This window comes from Pistacia vera, unplaced genomic scaffold, assembly GCF_008641045.1.
Source record: "Pistacia vera cultivar Batoury unplaced genomic scaffold, PisVer_v2 Contig58, whole genome shotgun sequence".
In the NCBI taxonomy this organism is placed as follows: domain Eukaryota; kingdom Viridiplantae; phylum Streptophyta; class Magnoliopsida; order Sapindales; family Anacardiaceae; genus Pistacia; species Pistacia vera.
In genome coordinates, this window is record NW_022196423.1 from 495,210 (window position 1) to 522,070 (window position 26,861).

The 26,861-nt window shown below is 38.4% G+C and overlaps 2 protein-coding genes across 2 annotated transcripts; one reads left to right on the plus strand and one right to left on the minus strand.

The window, feature by feature from the left end:
• Positions 1–3,760: 3,760 nt before the first annotated feature.
• LOC116109446 (methanol O-anthraniloyltransferase-like) lies at positions 3,761–5,444 on the plus strand. Its single transcript, XM_031395657.1, has 2 exons — positions 3,761–4,285; positions 4,363–5,444. The coding sequence occupies exons 1-2, from the start codon at positions 3,833–3,835 to the stop codon at positions 5,299–5,301; spliced, it is 1,392 nt and encodes a 463-aa protein (XP_031251517.1). The 5' UTR covers positions 3,761–3,832; the 3' UTR covers positions 5,302–5,444.
• An 856-nt stretch (positions 5,445–6,300) lies between these two features.
• LOC116109426 (PH, RCC1 and FYVE domains-containing protein 1-like) lies at positions 6,301–14,824 on the minus strand. Its single transcript, XM_031395639.1, has 4 exons — positions 14,474–14,824; positions 7,570–7,716; positions 6,538–6,908; positions 6,301–6,433 (listed from the first exon to the last, which is right to left on the minus strand). Exons 1-4 carry the CDS (start codon positions 14,822–14,824, stop codon positions 6,301–6,303), a joined length of 1,002 nt encoding a protein of 333 aa, XP_031251499.1.
• Positions 14,825–26,861: the final 12,037 nt, after the last annotated feature.

Genomic DNA, 26,861 nt, shown 5'->3' on the forward strand with positions numbered 1-26,861 from the left:
GATAAAATGAAGTCATGTGACCCAACCTTGAGTAGATTCACTCCTCTGCACGATCTCCTTCTTGACCTGGCAGGGGGAAAAGAAAAACATTTGAAAACGAGAGGTAAGCTAGAAATGCTCAGTGAGTGGGGAATAAGTTAGTTAGAATAAAACATTTCAATATACAATAAAAACACTCATGCTTATAAAATTTCATTTCCATAAACACATTTTATAATATAAGCCACCTTTCATAAGACATGTTGAAATCTCTCATGGCAAGACTTCTTTCTGAATACTATTATGGTAAACGAATCAATAATCATGCATGTTTCTCTAAAAATATCATTTTTAAGAAATAGTTCATATACGGATAACATTTACATTTATAAGTTCCCATTTTCAAATAAATGATATACATATCCAAATCATCTCTCAATCACATGTGAAAACTCTCACCCAACTAGTACCCAAGGGTAAATCTGTCCAACCTAGCATGGGCACCTTATTGTTGAAACCAAAATATTTCTAGCTCTCAAGCATGTTTAGAGCTTCTTGACATGAAATTTTTGGTGTTTTTGTATTATCATCCTCAAGATTATCATCTTCCTCTTCTTATCTAATTCTAGTAATAATTTTTTTTAAGTTAAAACATGCATGACTTCTTACTCATTTAGATTACTAAGGAAGATATTAATTTCCATTTGATTAATGTAATGAAGTTGTCAAATCTGATCACTCAATTTTCCAATGAATTTTTGATATCCATTTCCATACTATTCTAATGCTACTAAAATAATGAATTAAAATCTTAATACTACTAAATATGAATTATAAAATAAGAAATCAAAATAATAATTCTTGTAACTACCCTTCTATTAAATTATAACCTCCTTATAATAATAAATTTAATTGGTCCTAACATTATGACTATAGAGAGATTCTACTATATATATATAATAAATTCTCCAAAGGGATGATGTATTTATTCTATATAGTGACATTTGTTAATCATATACTAAGTAAAGTGATTACCTCGAAACAAGTGAGAATCTCAGATAATTTTTTTTTAAGCAAGCTTTCATTAGAAGAAAAAAAAAAAATATATATATATATATATACAAAAGACCTATAAAGGGCAGTCAACCTACCTCAGGATAATCCTTGGGTTAGGACCCAAAAAAATAACCTATATAAGACTATGAAAAACACAAAAAACTCTTCCTACCTCGAGACATACCCCTAGTTAGGAACAAAACCAAAGAAAACCAGAAGACAATACCCAAATAGGCTACAAAAAACCAACAACCACTCCGCTCGATCCGAAAAACAGACTCCACTCTCAACGCCAAAAGCCCGAGGCATCGAACAAAAAAAAATTAATTAAATTCTTGTTTTTTTATGCCTTGCGTTTTGGTAACATTCAAAAAATAAGAAATGACAGAAAAAAGGCCAACGAACCAGGAAAAAACCAACTAAGATACCGCTAGGCAGACTAGCATGTCCAGCACTACGCACGCCGGCGTTAGCACTGGTGTGTGCAAATCTCAGATAATTTTCTCTTCACTTATATATATTGTTTGATAATCAAAGCCAGACCTGGCAAACGGGCCGGTATGGGCCGGGTAGTTACGAGTTGCAAGTAAAATGGGCACGGGTCAAAAAATTTCACGGGTCATACCCGTCCGTGTGAGTACAGGTCGATCCGCAAGTCACAGCGTTTATTTTGCTTTTTAAAATTTTTTCTCTCCAATTTTTTATTTTTAAGCTTTTTCTCCTATTTATTTCTTCACTCCCAAGTCTTCGTCTTCTTCTTCCCTCTCTCTCCAATTCTTCTTGTCTTTTTCTCCCTCCCCACTGCATATTTTTTCTTCTTCGGTTCGTTTTCTTCTTCTCCCTCTCTCCAATTCTTCATGTCTTTTTGTCCTTCTCCACTTTTTCACATTTCTTCTTCTTCTAATTCTCTCTAATTCTTCTTCATCTTTTTCTCTCCCTCCCCTTCTTCTCCCTCTCTCTAACTCTTCTACGTCTTTTCTCCCTCTCCCTTTTCTATATTTCTTATTCTTCTTCTCCCTCTCTCCAATTCTTCTACGTTTTTTTCTCCCTCTCCACTTTTTCATATTTCTTCTTCTTCCTCAGTCTTCACCCTTCCAATTCTTCTCTGTTTAATTGAAAAAAGAGATCGAGAGAAATGTGGCGTCAATGTGTGTTGATAGAGATTGAGAAAATGATTTTAGGGTTTTAATTTTTTAATTATTTTTTAAATAAAACTCGGGTACCATGAGCATTATCCAACCCACTCACATTTTTCACGGGTGGTCCGGGTAGGATAAATTTTAGGGATACCCATACCTGCCTATTTGATGCGGGTGCCCGTTGACCCGCGGGTACGGGTACCCCTTTGCTTGTCTAATTAAAGGATTGTTATAAGACTCTTAATTATACAAATAAGTTAAAAGAATTCGACAAAATGTAGATGAAATGCTACATCAAAGAGGACCTCAACTGTGAAGGCAAGGCAATTTCATTATCTACTCTTGTGTCTTGTCATATTGTTTGATCTTGTTATTATTATTATGATTAAGAAATGCCAACCAATATTAATTGTCATCCACAATTTTATTTCTCACTTCCCTACACCTTTAATATTGAGTTTTCTTTTTGGGAGATTGATTGAAAAAAAAAAAAAAAAATTAATGCTAGGAAATAAATAGTAGGACCCTTCACTCAATTATTTCAAAAGAAAAAAATATCTTCGACAAATTGAACAAAATGTTGATGTAAAGTTACCTCAAGAGCTAGCACAATGAAGACAAGTCAAATTATGTAGTCTATGCCACATATTTATTACCATTTTTAAGAAATGCCTATAGATAATTGCCGTCCACAATTTTCATTTCTCACAATGTAAATAAAAAAATATGTATATATAAGAATTAATTATCTAACTCAAGGAGTTCCCTTAGCAATCAAGGAAGTTTGCTCCCTTAAATTTTTAGATTCAAACCTTGAGTTCACCTACTACGATAATATTGTGGTTTATCTAGTCCTTTGATCTTGTTAGATGTTCAATGGTTTCTAAAAAAAAAAAAAAAAAAAAAAGAATTAATTATCAGAGGCAATGTCAGCATTTTGCCAGTAAAATTTTATAATTTTCAATTTAGTAATAGATATTTAGTATGAGTAAACTATTAGTCGACATTGTCGAAAAAAATTCTGTTTTAGAATAACAAAAATCCATAGAAGAGCTCAACTAAATATATAAATGAATTTATTAGCTAGGGTTTGGAGTAATGTTATACTTTTTTTATCTATCATTGAACCATAACTAATAAAAGGAATACAATTTTCCTATAGTACACCTTTTTTTTTTTTGGGGGGGGGGGAAGGGAGGAACCAAGCTAGCACAACAATCCACTACCATGGACAGTTTATGCACGACTCGGCAAACCCCTGCTGGTATGGTGGCCATTTAAATCGAGGATGTTCCGATAGAGAATTGAATTTAAGATCATGTGCATACCTACACTATTCATAATTCACCCTAATCATCTGGACGACAGATAGATAGATAGATGGATTTGCTACTATAAACTTAAGTTAATAAAACACGTTGTTAAGACATTTCTGATGTATTTTTCAATTTGTCTTATTCATTCTCAACCATAGAGAAAGAAGTCTTGGTCAAGATTCATCTGAAACACATTTTGCGCATGTAATTACTGAACAAGGTGTGCACCGACAGTCGCTAGCACCACTCTATTAACTATAAATACCTAAACAAATAAACCCCTCGTATTCAAAGTCCTTGAACACTCAACCTAACTCAAGCTATCAGGTAATCAACCCAACAATGGCATCAAAATTTTCCCACTCTTTCAAAGTAACCCGGCAGGCCCCGGAACTGATCGCTCCCGCAGAGCTGACGCCACAAGAAGTGAAGAAACTTTCAGATATAGATGATCAAGAAGGGTTCAGGTTTCAGGTCCCGGTGATATTCCTGTACAGGAATAATCATCCTTCGCCTGCAAGGGAAGGGCGAGATCCAGTGAAGGTTATCAGAGAAGCACTGAGTAAAGCGCTTGTGTTTTATTACCCTTTGGCTGGAAGGCTGAGGGAAGGGGAAAATCGGAAGCTTCTGGTGGATTGCAATGGCGAAGGGGTTTTGTTCATTGAGGCTGATGCGAATTTCTCACTTGATGAACTTGGTGACCAAATTCATCCGCCATTTCCATGTTTGGATGAGCTTCTGTATAATGTTCCGGGCTCTGACGGCATCCTTGGATGTCCACTGTTGCTTATCCAAGTGAGTTTACAAAGACTTCAAGTCGACTTTTCTCTTCATTTTTTTCATATTAAATACCAACATCCTTAATTTTACAGGTGACTCGTTCGCTATGTGGAGGATTCATACTTGCTCTACGTGTAAACCACACCATGTGCGATGCATACGGCGTAGTCCATTTCCTAAAAGCCATGGAAGAAATGGCACAAGGAAAACCAACACCATCTGTAACCCCAGTATGGCAGCGACACCTCTTGAATGCAAGAAACCCACCACGCATAACATACATCCACCACGAATACGAACAGCTCGACGATTCCAACGACACTCTCCACACCACCAACCCCAACGACCTCGACCACAAATCCTTCTTCTTCGGCCCTGAAGAGATCTCCTCCCTCCGAAACCACCTTCCTCCCCGCCTCAAAAACAGTTCCACATTCGAAATAACAATAGCTTGCATATGGAGATGTCGAACGGCTGCTCTTCAACTCGACCATAACCAGACCGTTCGGTTTTCTTGCATAACGAGCGTCCGAAACAAGAGCAGTGGAATTCCTCTTCCTCAGGGCTATTACGGGAATGCGTTTGGATACCCCGCCGCGTGTGCGAAGGCGGGGAGTTTGTGTGGCAGTGGACTGGGGTATGCAGTGGAGTTGGTGAAGAGGGCGAAGGCGCAGATGAGCGGAGAGTATTTGAGGTCGGTGGCGGATTTTATGGTGATGAAGGGGCGGCCCCGGTACACAAATGTGGAGAACTTCATCGTTTCGAATTTGACGAATTCGGGGTTTACAGAGGTTGACTTTGGATGGGGGAAGCCGGTGTATGGTGGGACGGCGGGAGCTATGTCGTTGATTAGTTTTTGCATGAAGTTTCAAAGAAAGGATGGGAAGAATGGGATTCTGATTCCGATAAGCTTGCCGAAATCAAGTATGGTGAGGTTTCAAAAAGAGGTGAAGAAGATGACCGCTCAAGGAGCATCAATGGAGGATTTGTCTGAAATGAAACAGAGTGAGAAGTTATTATGTAAGCTTTAATTAAGTTTGATTTAGTTAGTTCCAAGATATTAGAATATTATAGATTATTGTGGGAAAATCAAAACTTTCTTTGTTGTGTGGTAAGGATTTAGAATGTCGTGTAGATTTATTTTAATTGGTTCTATTTATTTTTATTTTTGTTATAAGCTTTCACTGACACCAAATGGTCCCCAAATTAAAAGCTTACACTGAGACCCCTTTGACCTTAATCCGTCAAATTGACATTAAAATTAAATGGGTACAGTATCATATGTTGTTCAATCTTTTAAAATTACAAAAGAGAATTAAAAATTAAACTCAAAAATAAAATAATGGAGTTAGGGCAAAGTTATATCAATGATATGGTTTTAAACAAAAATAAAATTGTGAGGGGGTAAATATGATAAAAACTTGACAAAGTTACCATTCAAATTATATGTTTTTAAAATTGTAACAAATACTAAAGAAAATAAATCTTACAACTTTTGATACGAAAATATTTAAGTAAGGTTATGTATTTTAACAATTATCAATGCTAATAAAGCGTAAGATTCTAATTTCCGATTGTTAAATCTCAAAAGACCCGACGATTTTCGGAAAACAATTAAATGGGTATGCACTTCCCTATTAATATACAATGGCAGATGCTTTCACAAGCTTCAACTCGTGTTTTACCAGGTAAAAGAAGAACTCAGCATTATGCATTTTTTGCTTTATGAATTTACATGGAACCCTAATAGGAATTTACATTTCTCACCCTCAACTCCCCCCACCGCACAAGGATCAAATACGGAAAAAATGTTTAAAAAAAAAAAAAAAAAATTCGAGGGGAAAAATAAAAAAAAGCACAATCAAACCCTTCTTCAACTCTCACTGTTTTTATACCAATCTTGCTTCCACCTACCCATTTTATAACAGATGGAAAGCAAACCTAATTTGATCAATATGAACCCCCTATAAATGGTGTCGAAATCAAGAACATCACCATTACATTTACAGACGATTTTATAAGATGGTGTGTTAATGAGCCAAGTCCTCGCTCCCGATGCCTACACTTGACTTGTCAATCATTCGTACATTGTATCGTTCGCATACTCTAGGCCTGTTCTCTGCCCACCACTGCTCCACTTGTTTCTCACTAAAACGCTTCCGACTGCATTAACATTATACTGTTACAGTCAAGGGTGCCTAGCAAAGTAGGAAAATTGAACCTTTTTTTAACATAAGAGAAATGAGTGTTGCATGAAGCGAACTCACTTTAGATCCTTGAAGCCACCAGGGAGGGAGGTAAGTGTTATATATACACCAGGTTCATCTTGCTCCACCCATTCATTATCATTAAGTGATTCACCTTCTTTCGTCCTATTCCCATTTCGTGTTGCTGCTTCCAAATGTCCCTGTTTGGTATGACCTGAACTGCGAGTACTGGCAGTGCCAGACCCATTAGAAAGCAACTGATTGTTTGATCCATTGGACTCCGGTTCTGGAAATGTTGTTTGAACAGTCAGCCGGTCAAGTGAAACATTAGGTATATCATTGGAAGCAGGACTGGAACCAAAAGAAGTGAAGGTAGGTAACTTGATGCTCCGTACTGCTCCCACGGGAAGCCTCTCAGCCATATCCTTTAACTATTCATCATAAGAAAGAAATGTTATGGTCAATACAGAGGAATCGAGGAAAGCACAAGTAAACTCAGTTAACCGATGAATCCATATCACAGAAACAAAGAATTGAGTATCATGGCATTTTAAAACATGTTTGCAATTGAATATTGTGTGCCAGCTATTGACGCAGCTGGAGGTGCTAAAAACACCATAATAAATATGTACTGAAATCACCTTCAGTAAAACTCAAAAAAGGGATACTCTTATCAAACCGACACAGTATCCCCATTAAAAGACATTGGTTTATTGCACAGGGATATGAGTCAACAAGTTGCAGAATCAGAGAATGATGACCTTGCAGAAGACAAAAACCCTTTGAAAGTACAAATCAAGCCATAAGAGGGTTTACAACCTAGGATAAGTGGCTTCTACCGCTATTAATTTCCTTCTAAGCATAAATATAGCTTAAATACTTTTTTGCAGAACAAAGCAGTTACACATGCATCCAGGAAGCAATCAAACTTCATGAAACAATTTAACTACCGAACCAATTCCAAGTAAGATAGAAAATAAATAAAGAACACAAAATTTCAGCATATAGAGTCCCCAAAGAGTGATTTTAATTCCCTGCCACTTCCAAACAACAGGGTAATTGTTACTTTATGTAAATAGACATCCCTCTTACTTGGGCAGTCAGAGACTTGATAACTTCCTTTGCTGCTTTGCATTTTGCAGTCTCTTCCCCTGCAATTGCTATTGCCTCCTTCAGCTGTTTAGTTGTCCTTTCCAGCTCAACTTCTTGAAGCTGCGCTTTGCGAATAAGATTCTCCACCTGAGGGAAAATATCATTAGTTGTCAAGCAAAAATAAAAAGACATATGGGCAAGAATATAACTTGTAGACTTAGAGCCCAAATACAGCTTTTAGGCCAAAGATAAAGCTTAAAGATCCCTCCGAAATGCTAATGGCTAAATTGAAGGTATTAAATAGTACTTGCTTCAACCATAAAATTTGGCATTAAAAAAATCATCAAGAAATTAGTTAATATAAAATAGAAGGGAAAAAAAAAGATCTCTACCCAAACATGATAGTTCCCCAACTCTCTGTCAATTTTAAACAGCTAATATCTAGCTCACAATCTATTTTTAAGACTAAAAATAACCCAAGTTAAACTGAATAGTGGACTAAAGCATCCCAAACCTGACACCAAAGCATTTCAAACAGTAAAAATGATTTGAAAAGTGATATATAATTTGTAAAAGGAAGCACATACACTTTCATTCACATAAATACCACCCTATGTATTTATATGAATGCACCATTTCCATTGGAATGATTTACGCTTCACCAAGTTTACCCCCACAGAGATGATATCAACTATTAAATTTTAAAGAATGTAACTGATGAACACCCGACCTGCCAATCCACCAACAGTCCAACAATCTATCCCCAACACAGCCAACACACACACTCAATGACAAAATATCCTGTTATATTACCAATCAAACAGTACATTACATCCAGATAGTATTCACTCAGTAGCCATGTCCTAGTAGTACTCAAATGGCATATGACAGAAATAAAATAACAAGTACATAAAGGAAAAAATGGTAAATGCACGACTGACTTCGAGGGTCAGCAGCCTCCACAATCACTGACTTCGAGGGTCAACAACCTCCCTTCCTAAATGACTGAAATCTTCTCTATATCTCTCTCTCTCTCGCATCTTGCCCTTTTTATTCTCTCCTAACACCTTTGATTTCTAACAGAATTCTTCTCTCCCCTCCTCACAAGCCACCTGTCCTTCTTATAACAAACTCTAACCTCCTGCTTAACCAATATTCCCCTGCTTCTTCCCTCTCTTCTTCCTATGGTAGACCACACCCTTTGGTTGCTCATCATTACCCTCCCCAAGGAGAGCCACCTTGTCCTCAAGGTGGAAAGAAGGAAACTGACATTGGATGGTTGCAAAGTCTTCCCAAGTGTTTTCAAACAGGGGAAGGCCTTTCCATTGAATGAACACTTCCCACTGTCCATTAAGGAGTTTTCTAGTTTTGAGTACAGCTTCCGGTTCAAGTTGTAGAATAAGATCTTCATTGAGGGCAGCTGGTAGTGATTGACTATTGGGAATTGGAAAAGTAGCCTTTTTCAATTGTGAAACATGAAAGACATTGTGAATACGAGCTGAAGGTGGAAGTGCCAGCCGGTAAGCCACTGCCCCAATTCTGTCCGTGATGACAAATGGACCGTAAAACCGCGGGCTAAGTTTCTCATTAAGTCGACAAGCGAGAGATTTCAATCTGTATGGCCGCAGTTTTAAATAAACAGAGTCCCCAGCTGCAAACGTGACTTCCCGGCGATGGTGATCAGCATAAGACTTAATGCGGTGTTGAGCTTTGAGGAGATGCTCTTTTAACTCATCTAAAATACAGTTACGTTGCTGGAGTTGCTGGTCCACTTCTTCGACAGAAGAGGTGTGGTCTGAATAGGGCAAAACTGTGGGCGGATCATGGCCATAGAGCGCCTTAAAAGGACACATTCCGGTGAAGCGGTTATAAGTAGTGTTGAACCAAAATTATGCCCATGGAATCCACTTGGGCCATAACTGTGGCTGTCCACTTACAAAGCATCTGAGATACGTTTCTAGGCCACGGTTTACTACCTCTGTCTAACCATCCGTCTGCGGATGGTATGCGGAACTCATATGTAATTGGGTACCAGATTGTTTAAATAATTTGCTCCAAAAATGACTCATGAAAACTCTATCTCGATCGGAAACAATGGTGCGGAGAAACCCGTGCAAGCGGACCACCTCTTTTATCAACAGGTCCGCTACCACTTTGGCCATGTACGGATGCTTGAGAGGTAAAAAATGGCTATATTTAGTCAACCGATCCACCACCACCAGAATTGTATCAACCCCTTTTGCTTTAGGAAGGCCCATGATAAAGTCCATAGAAATGTCTTCCCACACTTGGTGAGGAATTGGTAACGGCTGAAGCAACCCCGCTGGACTCATGGCGTCATATTTATTCTGTTGGCAAACAGGACAGGCAGCCACAAATGCTTTGATGTCATGTTTCATCCCCTCCCAAAACACCACATTTGTGAGACGCTTATACGTCTGAAAGAACCCCGAATGGCCCCCAATGAGCGATGCATGAAATTCCTGTAAAATTTTCTGGGTGTGAGGCCCGGATTTAGGAAGCACCAACCGATTATGGTACAACAAATGGCGACCCACAATCTGTAAGGATGATGACTGTCGGGGTTGATTAGGAGTTGTTGCATGATCGCACGTAATCGATCATCACTCTAAATAGCATCTTCCAAACTGTCCAGGACAGCAAAACAACCCACTGAAATAGCCTGAAGGTCAACCACGTCTGGCATCCTAGAAAGAGCATCTGCGGCTCGGTTCTGAGGTCCTGGTTTGTACTGAATTGTGAAGTCTAATCCCAGCAACTTGATAACCCATTTTTGTTGATTCTCACTTAGTAATTTCTGATCAGTTAAAAAATGAAGACTGCGTTGATCCGTTCTAATAACAAAACGTCTGCCCAACAAGTAATGGCGCCACTTTTGCACAGCCAGAACCACTGCCATTAATTCCCTTTCGTAAACTGACTTCAGCTTTGAATTGAGGGACAAACCTTTGCTGAGAAAGGCAATCGGTCGACTTTCTTGCATTAGCACTGCACCTAAGCCACTACCCGAAGCATCGGTTTCTATGACAAACTCTTGAGCGAAGTTAGGCATCCTGAGAACTGGAACACTGGTCATGATCTGTTTGAGTTCGTCAAAAACCCCTTGAGCTGCTGCATTCCACACAAATGAGTCATTTTTTAACAAGGCAGTGAGTGGAAGGGCAATTTTGCTGTAATCGCGAACAAATCGGCGATAGTATCCTGTCAATCCCAGAAATCCTCTTAGTGCCCTGATGTCTCTCGGTGCTGGCCATTTGATAATGCTCTCGATCTTTGAAGGGTCAACGGACACCCCTTCAGCCGAAACCATGTGCCCCAAATATTCCAAATGTGACTGCCCAAAGTTACACTTCTTTTTATTAACCACCAACTGATTGTCCAAGAGCACTTGCAAGGTAATGCGTAGATGCTTCGCATGCTCGTCCATCTCCTTACTATAAATTAATATATCGTCAAAGAAAACCAGCAAAAATTTTCTTAGATAAGGTTTGAAAACGTCATTCATGACTGCCTGGAAGGTAGCTGGTGCATTGGTGAGGCCGAAGGGCATTACCACAAACTCATAGTGCCCTTCGTGCATCTGGAAGGCTGTCTTAAGGGTGTCCTCTGGTCTCACTCGGATTTGTTGATAGCCTGATTTTAAATCCAACTTAGAAAATACCGTCGCTCCGTCTACCTCATTAAATAATTCGTCGATGGCTGCAATCGGAAACTTATCCGGAACTGTCACCTTGTTAACTACCCTGTAATCAACACAGAATCTCCCCCCCCCCCCCCCCCCCCCCCCCCCAATCTTTTTCTTCACTAACAAAACTGGACTTGAGAAGGGACTGATGCTGGGTTTTTTATTTCCGAGGCTAGCATTTCCTTGACGATACGCTCATTTTCATTCTTCTGGTAGTAAGGGTACCTGTAAGGTCATAGATTTGGTGGTTGCGACCCCGGCACTAACTGAATGCGTGGTCTCTAGTTCTGGCGGGTGGTAATCTTGGAAGTGGATCAAAAACTGTACTAAATTTCTACAAAACTTCCAATAACCGATCATCAATCTCCTCACTGTTATCACTCTGTTTCTGAATCTGTCCAAACTCAACCAAACACCCATGTCCTTCACTCTGCAATGCCTTGATCTTAGCTTTAAGTGAAACCATGGTTTTGCTGAGAGATAGGTCTCCGCGCAAATACACAATCCGGTCTCCGAGTTTGAACTTCATGGTTTGCTCTCTCCAGTCCGTGGTCGTTTCACCCAAAGTTTCCAGCCATGCAATTCCCAGAACAAAGTCCGCACTGCTCATATCAAATGGGAAGAAATTTTGGATAATCATCACCCCTTGTAGCTCCATGCAAACATCCTTACATTCTCCCTCACATCTCACACTATACCCATCACCCACTCTAACCCCAAAGGACTGAGTTTTCATCACAGAAATACCCAAACACTCCATTACCTTTGAGCTAATGAAATTATGGGAAGCCCCACTATCAATTAACACAATCAGCTCCTTACCACAGATTCTGCCCTTAAGCTTCATGGTCTTTGGACTGTGAATCCCCATTACTGAGCTAAGAGAAAGCTCAACCTGTTCCTGCGGTGGCTCCCTTTCAGATTCGATAAACTCTCCTCCACCATTTGGGTCTGGATCATCCTCTTCCTCATCGATTAAAATAACCTGAAACTGCTTTTCCCCATATTTGTGACCCAATGAAAACTTACCATCACATCTGAAGCAAAGACCCTTCTCTTTTTTCTTCTGGATTTCTGCGTCAGTCATTCGGCGGAATGGAAAATCACGTCATTGGAAGTTGGGTCTGTCGTAGGGTCAAAAGGCTGTCGGTGGTTGGTGGAAGTTGGGTCTGTCATAGGGTCGAAAGGCTGTCGGTGGTTGATCGTGACTGGAAGAGTTGGTCGACGAGCCATGAGTTAAAGATTCTGGCGATCGTCGTTGGAAGAAAGTGTTAGGATTTGATTTTAGGGATTCTGCGCTATTTGGGAATTTTGGGTTTGGGTGAAAATCGGTTCGGGTCAAGGTTCTTGATCCATAGGGATATCCCAGCCCATTAACACGTGCATGTTTAATTACTCCCACTTGGGCTTCTTCAATCACATTATTTCTCTCCTCTATGCGTTGGGCCAGCTCAATTATTTGAGTTAGAGATGTGGGCTAGGCCAAACGAACTTCAGCTCTTATCTCCAATTTCAGCCCATTGATAAAAGCTGCCTGTAAAATTTCCTCTTTCTCCCCTACCAAGAGTGCAGCGACGGCTTCAAACTGACGTCTAAACTCCATTACTGACCCAGTTTGCTTCATGGCCATTAATGACTCATATGGGTTGAGTTCCTGAGATCCACTAAACCTTTGAAGAAGTGCAAGCTTAAACATGGCCCACGACGTCGCCAGAGTTCGGGATTCCGTCCACTGAAACCAATTAATGGCTTCACCCTCCATACAAACTGCTGCCGCTGTTAATCTCCCTTCTTCAGTTATTCCGTTGAGGTGAAAGTAGCGCTCAACTCTAAAGATCCATCCATAAGGATCTTCGCCAGAAAATATTGGCATCTCTAACTTTCTCCCACTCATTTCACTGTGACTTTGGCTGCTGGTGCCAGACCCACTCGCCCCATTTGAATTTTCATCATGGTGAGATCGGACATGTTCAGACGATCGTATCTCATTTCTACCAACTTCTTCTTCATCCTTCCTTCGTACCCAGGACTGTAATTCCACCAGGCACTCTCGGATGGTACCCATCTTAACTCCCAACTTCGTAACCTCTTTTTCCATATTATCTAGTCTAGAGTCCATTCTTGTCACAACCATAACCCAGAACGCAAGGCTCTGATACCAACTGATGAACACCCGACCTGCAAATCCACCAACAGTCCAACAATCTATCCACAACACAGCCAACACACACACTCAATGACAAAATATCCTGTTATATTACCAATCAAACAGTACATTACATCCAGATAGTATTGACTCAGTAGCCATGTCCTAGTAGTACTCAAATGGCATATGACAGAAATAAAATAACAAGTACATAAAGGAAAAAATGGTAAATGCACGACTGACTTCGAGGGTCAGCAGCCTCCACAATCACTGACTTCGAGGGTCAACAACCTCCCTTCCTAAATGACTGAAATCTTCTCTATATATCTCTCTCTCTCTCATCTTGCCCTTTTTATTCTCTCCTGACGCCTTTGATTTCTAACAGAATTCTTCTCTCCCCTCCTCACAAGCCACCTTTCCTTCTTATAACAAACTCTAACCTCCTGCTTAACCAATATTCCCCTGCTTCTTCCCTCTCTTCTTCCTATGGTAGACCACACCCTTTGGTTGCTCATCAGTAACCAACCAAAATTTTATTTTAAATTCCATCATTAATACTGGCTAACGAATCCATTTTCACAAGTTATTGTTGCAGATGTCAAGCAAATGTGTACAAATTGAGTCATTGACAACTAAAATGCAAAGTAGAATAAGCCAGCCCTTCTGCTAATCATTCTACCAACTTGTTACATTGCCTCTCCACTTCAGTATAGAGGGCGGATAGAAGGGAACAAATAAAAACATTCAAATCTTGATACTTACAACACTAATGTCCACAATCTCTAGATATAACTCCAAAATTTCCATGATCTAGATCTCATCATGGAAATAAAATTTTGATTAAAGTAAAATTATTCAAATGAAAGGACAGAAAGAGAATGATAGTAACTAAGTCAGATTTAAGAATCTTCCATAATCAAAGCAAATGAAGAAAATAAACACTTTTCAAGCCAGACTATAGAAAGGAAGTTCTCCAATAAAATTCTACTAGCGGTATTCTTCATAAATATCAAAATCAATAAGTAGATGCAGAATTAGAGAAAATTATATACCTGATCTCTTAATTTAATAACCTCTTGGCTAAGGCTATCATTGGTCCTTTTTGCATCATCCACAACAATCTTTGGGGAGGTAAGTCCTCCCAGTGTTGGCGTTGGAGTTGTTGAACGAGGTGGGCTGGGCCGTCTTGATATTGGCGATGTTGCTCGAGAAACAATTCTTGACCCAGGAACATAAGCCGAGAAAAACCTCTTGGATGACCCAAACATTGGATTGAAAGATTTTGAGATATTAAGCGCTCCCCATTGGGAGCTTCCATTTGGAACAGGAGAGACACGACTGCTATTGAATTCTAGTTTCTTGTTTCTCTTAGATCGGCTTTCTGCTTGCTTGAAAGATTCCATTGAAGAAAACCTTGCCAGTTGTGCACGAGACCTAGAATCCAACTTCTCATCTTTATCAATAAATTCATTAGGACCCTGATTGATGCTTCCTCTTCTACTTACAGAGGACTAGGATGAAGCATCAGTTTCAATGGCATTCTATGTATTTTTCAATTTGCCTTATTCATTCTCAACCATAGAGAAAGAAGTCTTGGTCAAGATTTATTTGTGATAATTATTTGTATAAAAAATATAAAGGATTTGGGATACTCCTTGTTTTGAGTGTTAGAGAAGCAGTTGAAAATACTAGAGTTGGTTTATCGACGAAGAGAAGACTGAATTGAAGTGAAGATTTTTGGGAAAGCGGCCAAAGTGTGTATGTTGCGGTCTATAGTGGAGAACTTGATGAGATTTTATGATGGAAGCTATTTAATATTATTGTTAACTTAGTTGATACATGAGTAAGGTAACTTATTTATAGTTTGCAAAGTTGATGGTTTCAACCAACCTAAATCGGCCTACCTATTCTATAGCTCTCCTTAATTTTCTACATTTTTTTAATTCCTAATTATTTCATTTACTTTATTATTATTATTTTTCAAAACAATAACACTACGGACACCGAAAAAGTTACACTGAAATTCTGTACCAGCCTACGTATAATGCACGTCTGAATTTTTTTATAATTTTTTTCTAGTGAATGGCTGTCCATCACATTTGGACGGCCGTTCACTCACATGGACGTCCGTCCATATACAAGGGACGGGTGTCCCCATTTAAAGGACGCCCGTCTCTGATTAAAATACAATTAAAAAATTCGTAAAACATTAGGGACGACCGTCCATGTATTATGGACGGCCGTCCATTATTTCTGGACGGGCGGCCACAAATAATGGACGCCCGTCCTTCACTCAAATATGAAAAAAAAAAAAAAAAATTTTGGGGACGGCCGTCCATAAATTTTGGATGACCGTCCCTTACGTTTGGACGGGCATCCATTCCATCCCTTACATTTGGACGGGCGTCCATTCGTCCATACTTTTAATAAAAAAAAAAAAATTATAAACAAAAACCCATTCTTCTTCTTCTTCGTCTTCATTCCTCCTCTCTTTTTCTTCGTCTCAAGTTGCCATGCTGATGCAAACGAGAAATCCAAGTGCCCAGACAACTGATTGACGGTCTGTGAAAATTACAAATATAAATCAGTAAATGCTTTTATTTCTATTTGCAGGTTCTAGACATACATGCACCAGTAGACACCAAGTCATTTTTTTTAATCAGCTTCCAGAAAAATAAATTAAAAAAGGAAGCGAAAAAGATATATGGACAACAGTATAGATAATTACCTTTCCAGTATTAGAATCCACCAACATACCCTCTGGGTTGTCTCCAACAATTATTAGAAGTTTACCATTAGGACTCAGCGAAGTATGCTGCAAAAGCACAAAATAAAAAAAAATAAAAAATTCAATTGAAAGCTTCAGCCTGCAAGTGCTTCATATATTGCCCAGAGAAAATTTACAATTATTAGAAGTTTACCATCAGGTTTTGTGCTTCATTTTCTGGGCATACAGGAAAGCAAGCACAAAACCTGATGGTAAACTTCTAATAATTGTAAATTTTCTCTGGGCAATATATAGTTGGTTGCAAAAGGTTTTGTTATGCCTTGTACACCTAAACATAATGGGATGACTGAGAGTCATAGTTGCACTATTAAAGATATGATGAAATATAGTTGCACTTGGATTTCTCGTTTGCATCAGCATGGCAACTTGAGACGAAGAAAAAGAGAGGAGGAATGAAGACGAAGAAGAAGAAGAATGGGTTTTGTTTATAATTTTTTTTTTTTATTAAAAGTATGGACGAATGGACACCCGTCCAAATGTAAGGGACGGTCGTCCAAAATTTATGGACTGCCGTCCCCAAAGTTTTTTTTTTTTTTTTTCATATTTGAGTGAAGGACGGGCATCCATTATTTGTGGGCGCCCGTCCAAAAGTAATGGACGGCCGTCCCTAATGTTTTACAAATTTTTTAATTGTATTTTAATCAGGGACGGGCGTCCTTTAAATGGGGAGCCCGTCCCTTGTATATGGATGCCCATCCATATAATATGGACGGGCGTCCATGTGAGTGAACGGCTGTCCAAATGTGATGGACGGCTGTTCACTAGAAAAAAAATTGTAAAAAAATTCAGACGCGCATTACACGCAGGCCGGTACATAATTTTGGTGTAACTTTTTTGGTGTCCGTAGTGTTATTGTTTTCAAAATATCTTAATTGTTAAGATTTTTGTCCTAAGTTATCACAGATTGCAGATCTAGGGCTAACAAATCAACTGTGTAACAAGATGAAAAATCACAGATTCTGTTCCCTAGGTAACAACCAATCGTTCCAAACCACAAAGTGACCACAGATTAAAGCAGTGAATCATCAAGCATTAATCAAACAGCATATCAAGCAAAAATAAAATAAAGATCAACACAAGAATTTATAGTGGTTCTGCTGGGTAGCCTACATCCACTCTTCAAGGCGCAAATAGGATATCATTACTATCACAGTCAAGGAGACAATTTACAGGGTATTTAACAAAGAAAAAAACAGATTGAGCAAAGAAGAATACAACCCAAAGAAACCCTAGCTTTCTTCCCTTTTCCCCTTGCTACCAATCCATATCAAATGGAATCAATTTATACATCAGCCACCTTCCAGGATCAGCCTCCACTTGGTACCTCAAGAAGATCCAGCCGTAGACAAGCAACAAATTTCGTCTTCCATTAGAACATTCTAGAACAAGACAGTTAGAGAGGAGAAATCTGTGCAAAAGAAGAGGGTTGGATTGAATGAGTAGACAAAGTCATTTTAGCTCATCTTAAAACGATGACGCTTGGACCCCTTTGACTCTCCCAATTTTTTAATTGACTCCACCATGGCACAAACACAAGCCACATGATCACAATTCTCCACCTTGGCTTTTGTTTTGACACCCTATTTGGCCTTAGAAAATAGGCTTCTGCTCAGGTAACACTAAGAAGGCTCATACAGAGCCTTTGTTTGTCACCAGTGACAGGTTTTGTAAGCATATCTGCTGGGTTGTTAGAACCATCCACCTTTTCAACCTTAATTTCAACTTTATCAATCATCTCTCTAATGAAGTGGAGTCGAACATTAATGTATTTAGTCCGTTCGTGAGATACTTGATTTTTACAAAGATGTATGGCACTTTGACTATTGTTGTAAACTGTTACAGCCCTCTGTTGTAAACCTAACTCAGTCACAAAACCCTTCAGCCACTTTGCTTCTTTTGCTACCTCTGTTAGTGCCACATACTCAGATTCAATTGAAGATAATGTAACCATGTGTTGGAGTTTAGACTTCCAACTAACAATGTTTCCCCATACTGTAAAGACAAAACCTGAAGTTGATTTCCTTCTATCAACATCACCAGCATAGTCTGCATCAACAAATCCTTCAACATAGTTGTTTTCTTTATGATTCCTCCTATACACTATACCTACTGAACTAGTCCCCTTTATGTACCTCAAGATCCATTTTAATGCAGACCAATGGATTTTCCCTGGATTACTCGTGAATTTGCTCACAATGCTTACTGAATAGGCCAAGTCAGATCTTGAACATATCATCAAATACATTAGACTACCCAACACATTAGCATAAGGGACTGATGACATCTCAAGTTTTTCCTCTTCAATTTGGGGACTTTGATCTTGAGACAGCTTAAAATGCTGATCAAGGGCAGTTTGGACAGCCTTTGCATCCTTCATATTGAACTTCTGCAGGATCTTTTCAGCATAATCTTCCTGAACCAGGTTTAAACTTTCATGAACTCTGTCTCTAATGATTGATATCCCAAGAATCTTTTGAGCCTGACCCAGCTCTTTCATCTCAAATTTGGTGTTAAGAATCTTTTTCAACCGAGACAATTCAGATTGTTCATGACAAGCCACAAGCATATCATCCACTTACAATAGAAGGAAAATCTAAGTCAGTTCAGAAACTCTTTTTAAATAGAAACAACTATCATAATTACATCTATTAAAACCTATCTCAATCATGAATGAATCAAACTTTTTATACCACTGTCGTGGTGACTGTTTTAGACCATACAAGGATTTTTTAAGTAAACAAACTTTACCTATAACATTTTTGTGTCCTTTTGGCTGCTCCATCAGAATGGTTTCTTCCAAATCTCCATGTAAGAAAGCTATCTTCACGTCCAATTGTTCCAATTCTAGATTAAATTGGACAACAAGTGACAGCAGAATTCTGATTGAGGAATGCTTGACAACTGGGGAAAAAATCTCATTGTAATCTATGCCTTCCACTTGTGTGAACCCTTTTGCAACTAGCCTTGCCTTATACCTGGTGGTTTAGTTGGGTTTAAACCTGATTTTCTTTTAAAAAAATCCATTTACACTTGACCACTCTACAATTTCTTGGCTTATCTACTAAAATCCAGGTTTCATTCTTTATCAGGGAAGAAAACTCTTCTTCAATTGCTTTAAGCCATTGCAATTTTTCTGGTCCTGACACAGCCTCTTGAAAAGACTTGGGTTCATCACTCATATCATCTTCAACTTGTAAAGCATAAGCCACCAGATCAGCATACCCTAATCTTCTGCTTGGAGGTTTGATCACCCTTCTAACTTTATCTCTAGATGGTAATTAGACAACCCTAATTCATTACCATGGTTCATCTGCTCACCTTCAAGTTCACCAGTTTGATCACCCACAAAATTTTCAGAATTGTTTTCTTCAGCTTGAATCTCATCAGCTCCACCTTGATTCACAGTTTGATCATCTTTTGGGTTTTGAAGTTCTAGTTCTAAGAAATCTGATCTTGATGGACTGCCCTCTAAATTTTCAGAATCATCTCCAAGGCCAGGTAGGATTTCTTCTCTAAAAACAACATCTCTGCTGATGATACATTTCTTAGACTCTAAGTTCCAGAGTTTATAGCCCTTTACCCCATCTGAATAACCTAAGAAGATACATTTAATGGCTCTAGGTTTTAATTTGTCTTCTCTAACATGGACATAAGCTAGACACCCAAAAACTCTAAGGTTTTCTAGTTTTACAGGATGACCAGTCCACTTCTCCAGAGGGACCCTAAAAACTATTGCTGAAGATGGAGTTTTGTTGATTAGGTAGACTGTTGTGTGTGCTGCCTCTGCCCAGAATTTAATTATTAGCTTAGAGCTAGACATGATGCTCCTAACTCTTTCTAAAATGGTTCTATTCATCCTCTCACAAAGACCATTTTGTTGTGGGGTATTCCGTACTGTTTTGTGTCTCACAATTCCATGTATCCTACAAAAACTGTTAAATTCTTCATTTACAAACTCTAGACCATTATCAGTCCTAAGTTTCTTCAACTTATTTCCAATTTGTGTTTCTACAATAACTTTCCATTCCTTAAACCTAGAGAATGCCTCATCCTTGGTTTTAAGGAAATAGATCCACACATACCTAGAATAATCATCAACAAAACTAATGAAGTATCTACATCCTCCTAGTGAGTAGTGCCTAGACGGCCCCCAAACATCTGAGTGAACATACTCAAGTGGTGAACTTGAGTAGTGTTGACCAGATCCAAATTTAACTCTACTCATTTTTCCAAAGACACAATGTTCACAGAAAGCTAGACTTCCAATCTTATCCCCACACAGCAGGTTTTGCTTGTCTAGTTCTACTAAACCCTTCTCACTAACATGTGCAAGTCTTTGATGCCATAATAAAGTTCTATCTTGAACTTCTGTTGACCCAACAGCAGCAATTCCACTCTCCACTCTACCCTTCAACACATATAACCCATTTCTCTTCTCAGCTTTCATGACAACTAGAGATCCTTTCATGACACTAAGGCTACCATTTACTGCCTTATAGCTAAACCCATTAGAATCTAAGGTTCCTAGTGAGATTAAATTCCTTTTCAGGTCAGGGATATATCTAACGTCTGTGAGAGTTTTAGTTACACCACTTTGAAGATTTAGCTTAACTGTGCCTATACCTTTTATATGACACACAGCATTATTCCCCATCATAACTTTCCCACCATCTAAAGGTTGAAATGAGCTGAACCATTCTCTATTTGGTGTCTTGTGGTAGGTACACCCTGAGTCTAGGATCCACTCCTCACTGGTTTTACCCTCAGAAATAACTAAAACTTTAGAACTCTCATATCCCTCATATTCTACACCAGCACTGCATCCCTCACTATCTCTTTCAGGTTTCTGTTTGTTCTTTCTCTCAGGACAGTCTCTCCTAAAATGACCCTCCTTATGGCAAAAGAAACATTTTCAATTTCCTGTCCTAGACTTAGACCTATTCTTATTTTGCCCTCCCTTTTTCCAATTCTTCCTATCTGATCTCCCTCTAACATTAAGACCTTCACCATCACCACTATTTTTATCTCTCATCCTATTCTCACTATCCTTGGCAAAAATAGCCTCCACTACCTCTTCTAACTTTAGTGTTTGTCTACCATATTTAAGGGTTTCCACAAAGTTAGAATAAGATTTAGGTAAAGCATTCAACAAGATTACTGCCTGATCCTCATCATCAATATCTATAGAAATACTTTCTAGATCCTGAATCACTTTCAAAAAAATCATCTTTATTATCTTTCAAAGATTTCTGCTCATCCATCTTAAAGCCAAACAACCTCTGCTTTAAAAATAATCTATTAGGGACAGTTTTAGATTGATAGAGAGAGTTTAACCTTTTCCAAATTTCAGCAGTTGTCTTCTCCTTCTTGACCTCCCGAAGGACTTTGTCACCCAGTCCAAGGATCAAGGAGCTTTTGGCTTTGTCTAGCATTTCCTACTTCTCGGAATCTTTCATGGTCTCTGGTAGTTCAGTCTCTTCCTTTAAGGCTAAGGTTAGCCCTTCTTTGATCAGTACTGCTTCCATCTTCATTTTCCACAGACCAAAATCATTCTCACCTGTAAACTTTTCAAGTTCGAATTTAGTGGACATGATTAAAGTTTTAGCCTAAGAAACTGGTCACAGAATACTCAAAACAAAAAAAACAGAACACTTTACGAAGCCCTGAACTAGGCTCTGATACCAATCTGTTAAGATTTTTGTCCTAAGTTATCACAGATTGCAGATCTAGGGCTAACAAATCAACTGTGTAAACAAGATGAAAAATCACATATTCTGTTCTCTGGGTAACAACCAATCGTTCCAAACCACAAAGTGACCACAGATTAAAGCAGTGAATCATCAAGCATTAATCAAACAGCAGATCAAGCAAAGATAAAATAAAGATCAACACAAGAATTTATAGTGGTTCGGCTGGGTAGCCTACATCCACTCTTCAAGGCGCAAATAGGATATCATTACTATCACAGTCAAGGAGACAATTTACAGGGTATTTAACAAAGAAAGAAACAGATTGAGCAAAGAAGAATACAACCCGAAGAAACCCTAGCTTTCTTCCCTTTTCCCCTTGCTGCCAATCCATATCAAATGGAATCAATTTATACATCAGCCACCTTCCAGGATCAGCCTCCACTTGGTACCTCAAGAAGATCCAGCCGTAGACAAGCAACAAATTTCGTCTCCCATTAGAACATTCTGGAACAAGACAGTTAGAGAGGAGAAATCTGTGCAAAAAAAGAGGGTTGGATCGAATGAGTGGACAAAGTCATTTTAGCTCATCTTAAAACGATGTCGCTTGGACCCCTTTGACTCTCCCAATTTTTTAATTGACTCCACCATGGCACAAACACAAGCCACATCATCACATTAATGTTTCTAGAAGATCTAGAATGTGCATCATAATTTATTACTCCTGTTTGATGCTCATTCTTGTGACTTCGACCAAGTCTCGTAATCGTACGAACTTTCCTCTTGGTAATGCTTTCATGAAGATGTCTACTATCTATTCCTCAATCCTACAATACTTGAGTTCCATTTCTCCGTTAGCTGCTGCTTATCGAAGAAAGTGGTACTTGCTTACAATGTGCTTTGTCCGATTGTAAAATACTAGATTCTTTGTCATTGCAATCGCTGACTTGTTATCACAGTAGATCTTTGTAGGCTTAGTTCGTATTTCTCCCTTGTCTTCAAGTATGCGCTTTAGCCATATAGCTTGACTTTTAGTTAATGCTGATGCAATATACTCTGCTTCTGCTGATGATTGTGCAATTGTTGCTTGTTTCTTTGATGCCCAAGCGAACCGAGTGTGAAAACATATGCTGATGTACTTTTCATGTCATCTACGGATCCTATCCATTTGCTGTCGGTGTAGCCAATTAGTCTTGAGTGAGGTGTGAATTCATACCAGATGCCATAGTTCTTTGTTCCTTGTAAGTATCTGAGTGCTCGCTTTACTGCTCCAAGTGAACTTGAGTTAGACTTTGCATGAATCTTGATAGTAGACAGGTTGCGTACATCATGTCTGCTCTTGTGGTTGTTACGTAGAGTAGACTCCCAATAAGGCTTCGAAATTTTGTTTGGTCTGTGCTTGGTGAACCATCTTTTTTTTTTTTAGAGCTTTGTTGTTGTCGAGTGGAATAGCAACTGTCTTGCATCTTTCCATGTTGTACTTCTTTAGTAGAGTTTCGATGTATTTCTTCTGACAGATAAAAATTCCTTCTTTTCTTTGGCTTATCTCGATTCCAAGAAAGTAGTGCATCAAACCCAGATCTGTCATCTCGAATGTGCTCATCATGTCTTCCTTGAAATCTTGAACCATCTTTTCACAATTGCCTGTATAGATCACATCATCCACATATAGAGAGACGATGAATGTGTTTTTTGTACCTTCGTCGATATTAATGTATAGTGTTGGCTCACTAGCTCCTCCTGAATCTTTGCTCTTTGAAGTAATTTTTGTTAGGAAACGATCAAGTTATGCCAACGGAACAAAAACATAAACAACATGGATTGTTCCTTAAAACCAAGACCAAGGCACAAATTTACAATTTATATAACATATATTAGAATCTGTAGGAAATCAATTTAAAGTTAAGAAACAATACCAACATTTAGAGGCTCCTCCAACTTTAACTCTGAATGGGATTCGCTATCGATCCAAGGGTAGGATCGAACCAACGGTAGTCCACACAAAGATAATCTCAACGAACTAAAAAGGGATTTGCTAGATCCTCTTTAGTCTTAAGAACCAAGAACAAAATCAAAGAGCAAACTGGCGTGGGAAGAGAGAAAATGGGGTTGGAATTTTTCAATCAATGAATATAAAAGACTTTATGAAAAATTACTTAATTCATGGAACACATGCACTTATGTAGTGCATGTGAAACCCTATTCCACTTAGGAATAGGCTTAGGCACAAACCCAAACAGCACCTATATCCAAACAACCCCATTTAGATATTTTAATTTTAATTATCATTATTTCAATTCAATTCAATTAATATATATTTAATATATTAACATTTAACAATAACGATAATTCAATTAAATATATGCGAACACATATGTAAATATAATCTCACTTATTTAATTTTAATATCAAATTAAATAAAGGCTACGACCTCAGCAAATTTAATTGCACTGTGAAATTACCAAAATACCCGTTCACCTAAAAAGACGAAAACGCCATTCTTATAAGCTGGTACTTAAATTATAAACTCTCACTACACATAGACCAAGATTGGCCCCTAGCAAGGCATCATGGCCACCCGATAGATTCGAATTCAGTGAAGCAACTACCTGTCAACGATATGGTTACCATATAATCCAATCCTTTCATCATTCGTTATCTCGACAAGACCAAGGCATAGAAATAGTGTCAACCTCGGTAACTCTCGATATTATGTATTTAGTTACTGGACCAATAAGCTGTATTATAAACTGGATAGAGCAATAAATCAATCCCATTATGGCCACAGTTTTAGTGTCATTGCAATTTACTGAATTGCGCCGTGAGATAACTTCTCCTGTACCCGGGAGTGATGAATCCTTTGTCAATCCATCATAGTCTTGATACACTCCTTGATACAGCCAATCACTACGGTATTGATAGCTCTGAATAGAACTGTGTTAGGCTAGTGTCAAACTACACCAATCGGTGCACATGGCACTCCGGTGATCTCAAGTCTAAGAATCACATGCACCACCATTCGTTAGAGGATTTGTTCTATAGACATTGGAGTTACCATCCATATAGAATCGTCTGGTGGGTCAGTCCAATGAACTTGCCTATAGCAAGCACCCATGTGTTGCACCAGGTTATCATCAAACAACATTGACAAGTGAGATTAGTCACTGCCTTTCGAGAAGGTCGTTCAACCCTATGATAGTCTTACCGTATTATCTGTGCCCTTACTTCAGAATAATACTAGGGCTACAAACGTTTCTAGAATGGCCACCATATGTGCTCATAGGGTTCTCACTATCAAGATTTGAAACACTTGATACCCTCGTCACGGTTCTACCATTCTAAGGACATATATCAACACTTACAATGATAATTTACGCGATTTACGCGATATAGAATAAAATGCCTTTTATTATTGATTAATGAACATTATTACAAAGAGTCAATTCTACAATAATTGATTGGCTCTAGGGCATCTACTCTAACAATCTCCCACTTGCACTATAGCCAATCATTCATGTATTTAATACCAAATGATCTCAAGTGCCTGTCATGCTTCTGCTGCGACAGAGGCTTTGTCAGTGGATCTGCGAGATTGTCGTCAGTATGCACTTTACTAATCTGCACGTCTTTCCTCTCAACTATCTCTCTGATGAGATGGAATCGTCTGAGTATGTGTCTGGACTTCTGATGAGACCGTGGTTCCCTAGCTTGAGCAATTGCTCCATTGTTGTCACAATAGATGTCTATAGGATCAACAATCGTAGGAACCACACCAAGTTCAGTGATGAACTTCTTAATCCAGACTGCCTCCTTGGCCGCATCTGACAATGCAATATACTCAGCCTCCATTGTAGAGTCCGCTACAGTGCTTTGCTTGGAGCTCTTCCAGCTCACTGCACCGCCATTGAGACAAAATACAAACCCTGATTGCGATCGATAATCNAAAAAAAAAAAAAGTATGGTTTGCCGCTTGGAACCTCCAGGTGCTTGCTGTCTTGTAAACACTATACTTATAAAATCATAAATTTATTTTGTTGGCTTGAAACCTCTTGTTACTCTTTCATTTTACAGATTTTTTATCTTCTTTGACGTAGTAATGCATAAATCAATTGAAAAGGGTATCTACTTGCTAAGGAAAACTCATTCAGAGGTTGGTATGTGCATTTGTTATGAGTTTGAATAATGATTTGAGAATTGAGAGCAATTAGCGGCAGGAGTGGGAGGTCATTACCAAATGTTTGAAATAGTGCAACTGGCTTTTAGAAAATGATAAAAAGGTAGTAGTTGCGTTGGCCACTAACTATTGTTGAGATTATCTAGAAATACAACTGTCAGAGGCTTATTTTGATCTCACTGGGGATAATTGATTGCTATGTTAAAGGTGATCTTCACTAAAGTATAACCAGTGGTGCAGGTCTGAGGTTACATTGTGGATGAGATTCATTCCAGAAGTTTTGATTACTTGAAAGCAAAATTGCTTTGCACCTATAAGTGTCTATATGGATATGAATTTGAAGGTAACATGTTAACATAATATTTCGTATATTTTATTATTTATATTTATTAATATTTGTAGTTGATCATTGTTTTGTAGATAATGAGGTGAAAGATGATTCGGATGATGATCTTGATGTGCCATTGACTGATCTCGAGACCGTGGAATCAAGAGACTCTATCACGCCCACTGTGGAATGAACATTTGCTATCCTAAGAATGTTTTTTGTTGAATATTGGATTATGTATTTGTTTATTTTAATTGGTATTTATAGTTTATTGATTTATTTGGTTTGTTTATGTGTAATTGTGTATTAGTGATTTTGTATTTGTTTGTTTTGGTTGGTATTTGTAGTTTTGTATTATATGTTATTGTTTGTTTATGTGTTATTTGTTTATTTTGGTTCATATTTGTTTATATTCTTAATTAAAATAAATTTAGAATAGTTGATTTAGGGGGTGTAAATGTAA

What these genes read in the sequence shown, in the direction of transcription:
- LOC116109446 (XM_031395657.1), top strand. Translation starts at nt 3,833, where the DNA reads ATGGCATCAAAATTTTCCCACTCTTTCAAAGTAACCCGGCAGGCCCCG. An exon ending in GTCCACTGTTGCTTATCCAA is followed by an intron (nt 4,286 to 4,362) that starts GTGAGTTTACAA and finishes TTAATTTTACAG; the next exon opens with GTGACTCGTTCGCTATGTGG.
- LOC116109426 (XM_031395639.1), bottom strand. Translation starts at nt 14,824, where the DNA reads ATGGAATCTTTCAAGCAAGCAGAAAGCCGATCTAAGAGAAACAAGAAA. An exon ending in TTATTAAATTAAGAGATCAG is followed by an intron (nt 7,717 to 14,473) that starts GTATATAATTTT and finishes ATTTTCCCTCAG; the next exon opens with GTGGAGAATCTTATTCGCAA. An exon ending in TCAAGTCTCTGACTGCCCAA is followed by an intron (nt 6,909 to 7,569) that starts GTAAGAGGGATG and finishes TATGATGAATAG; the next exon opens with TTAAAGGATATGGCTGAGAG.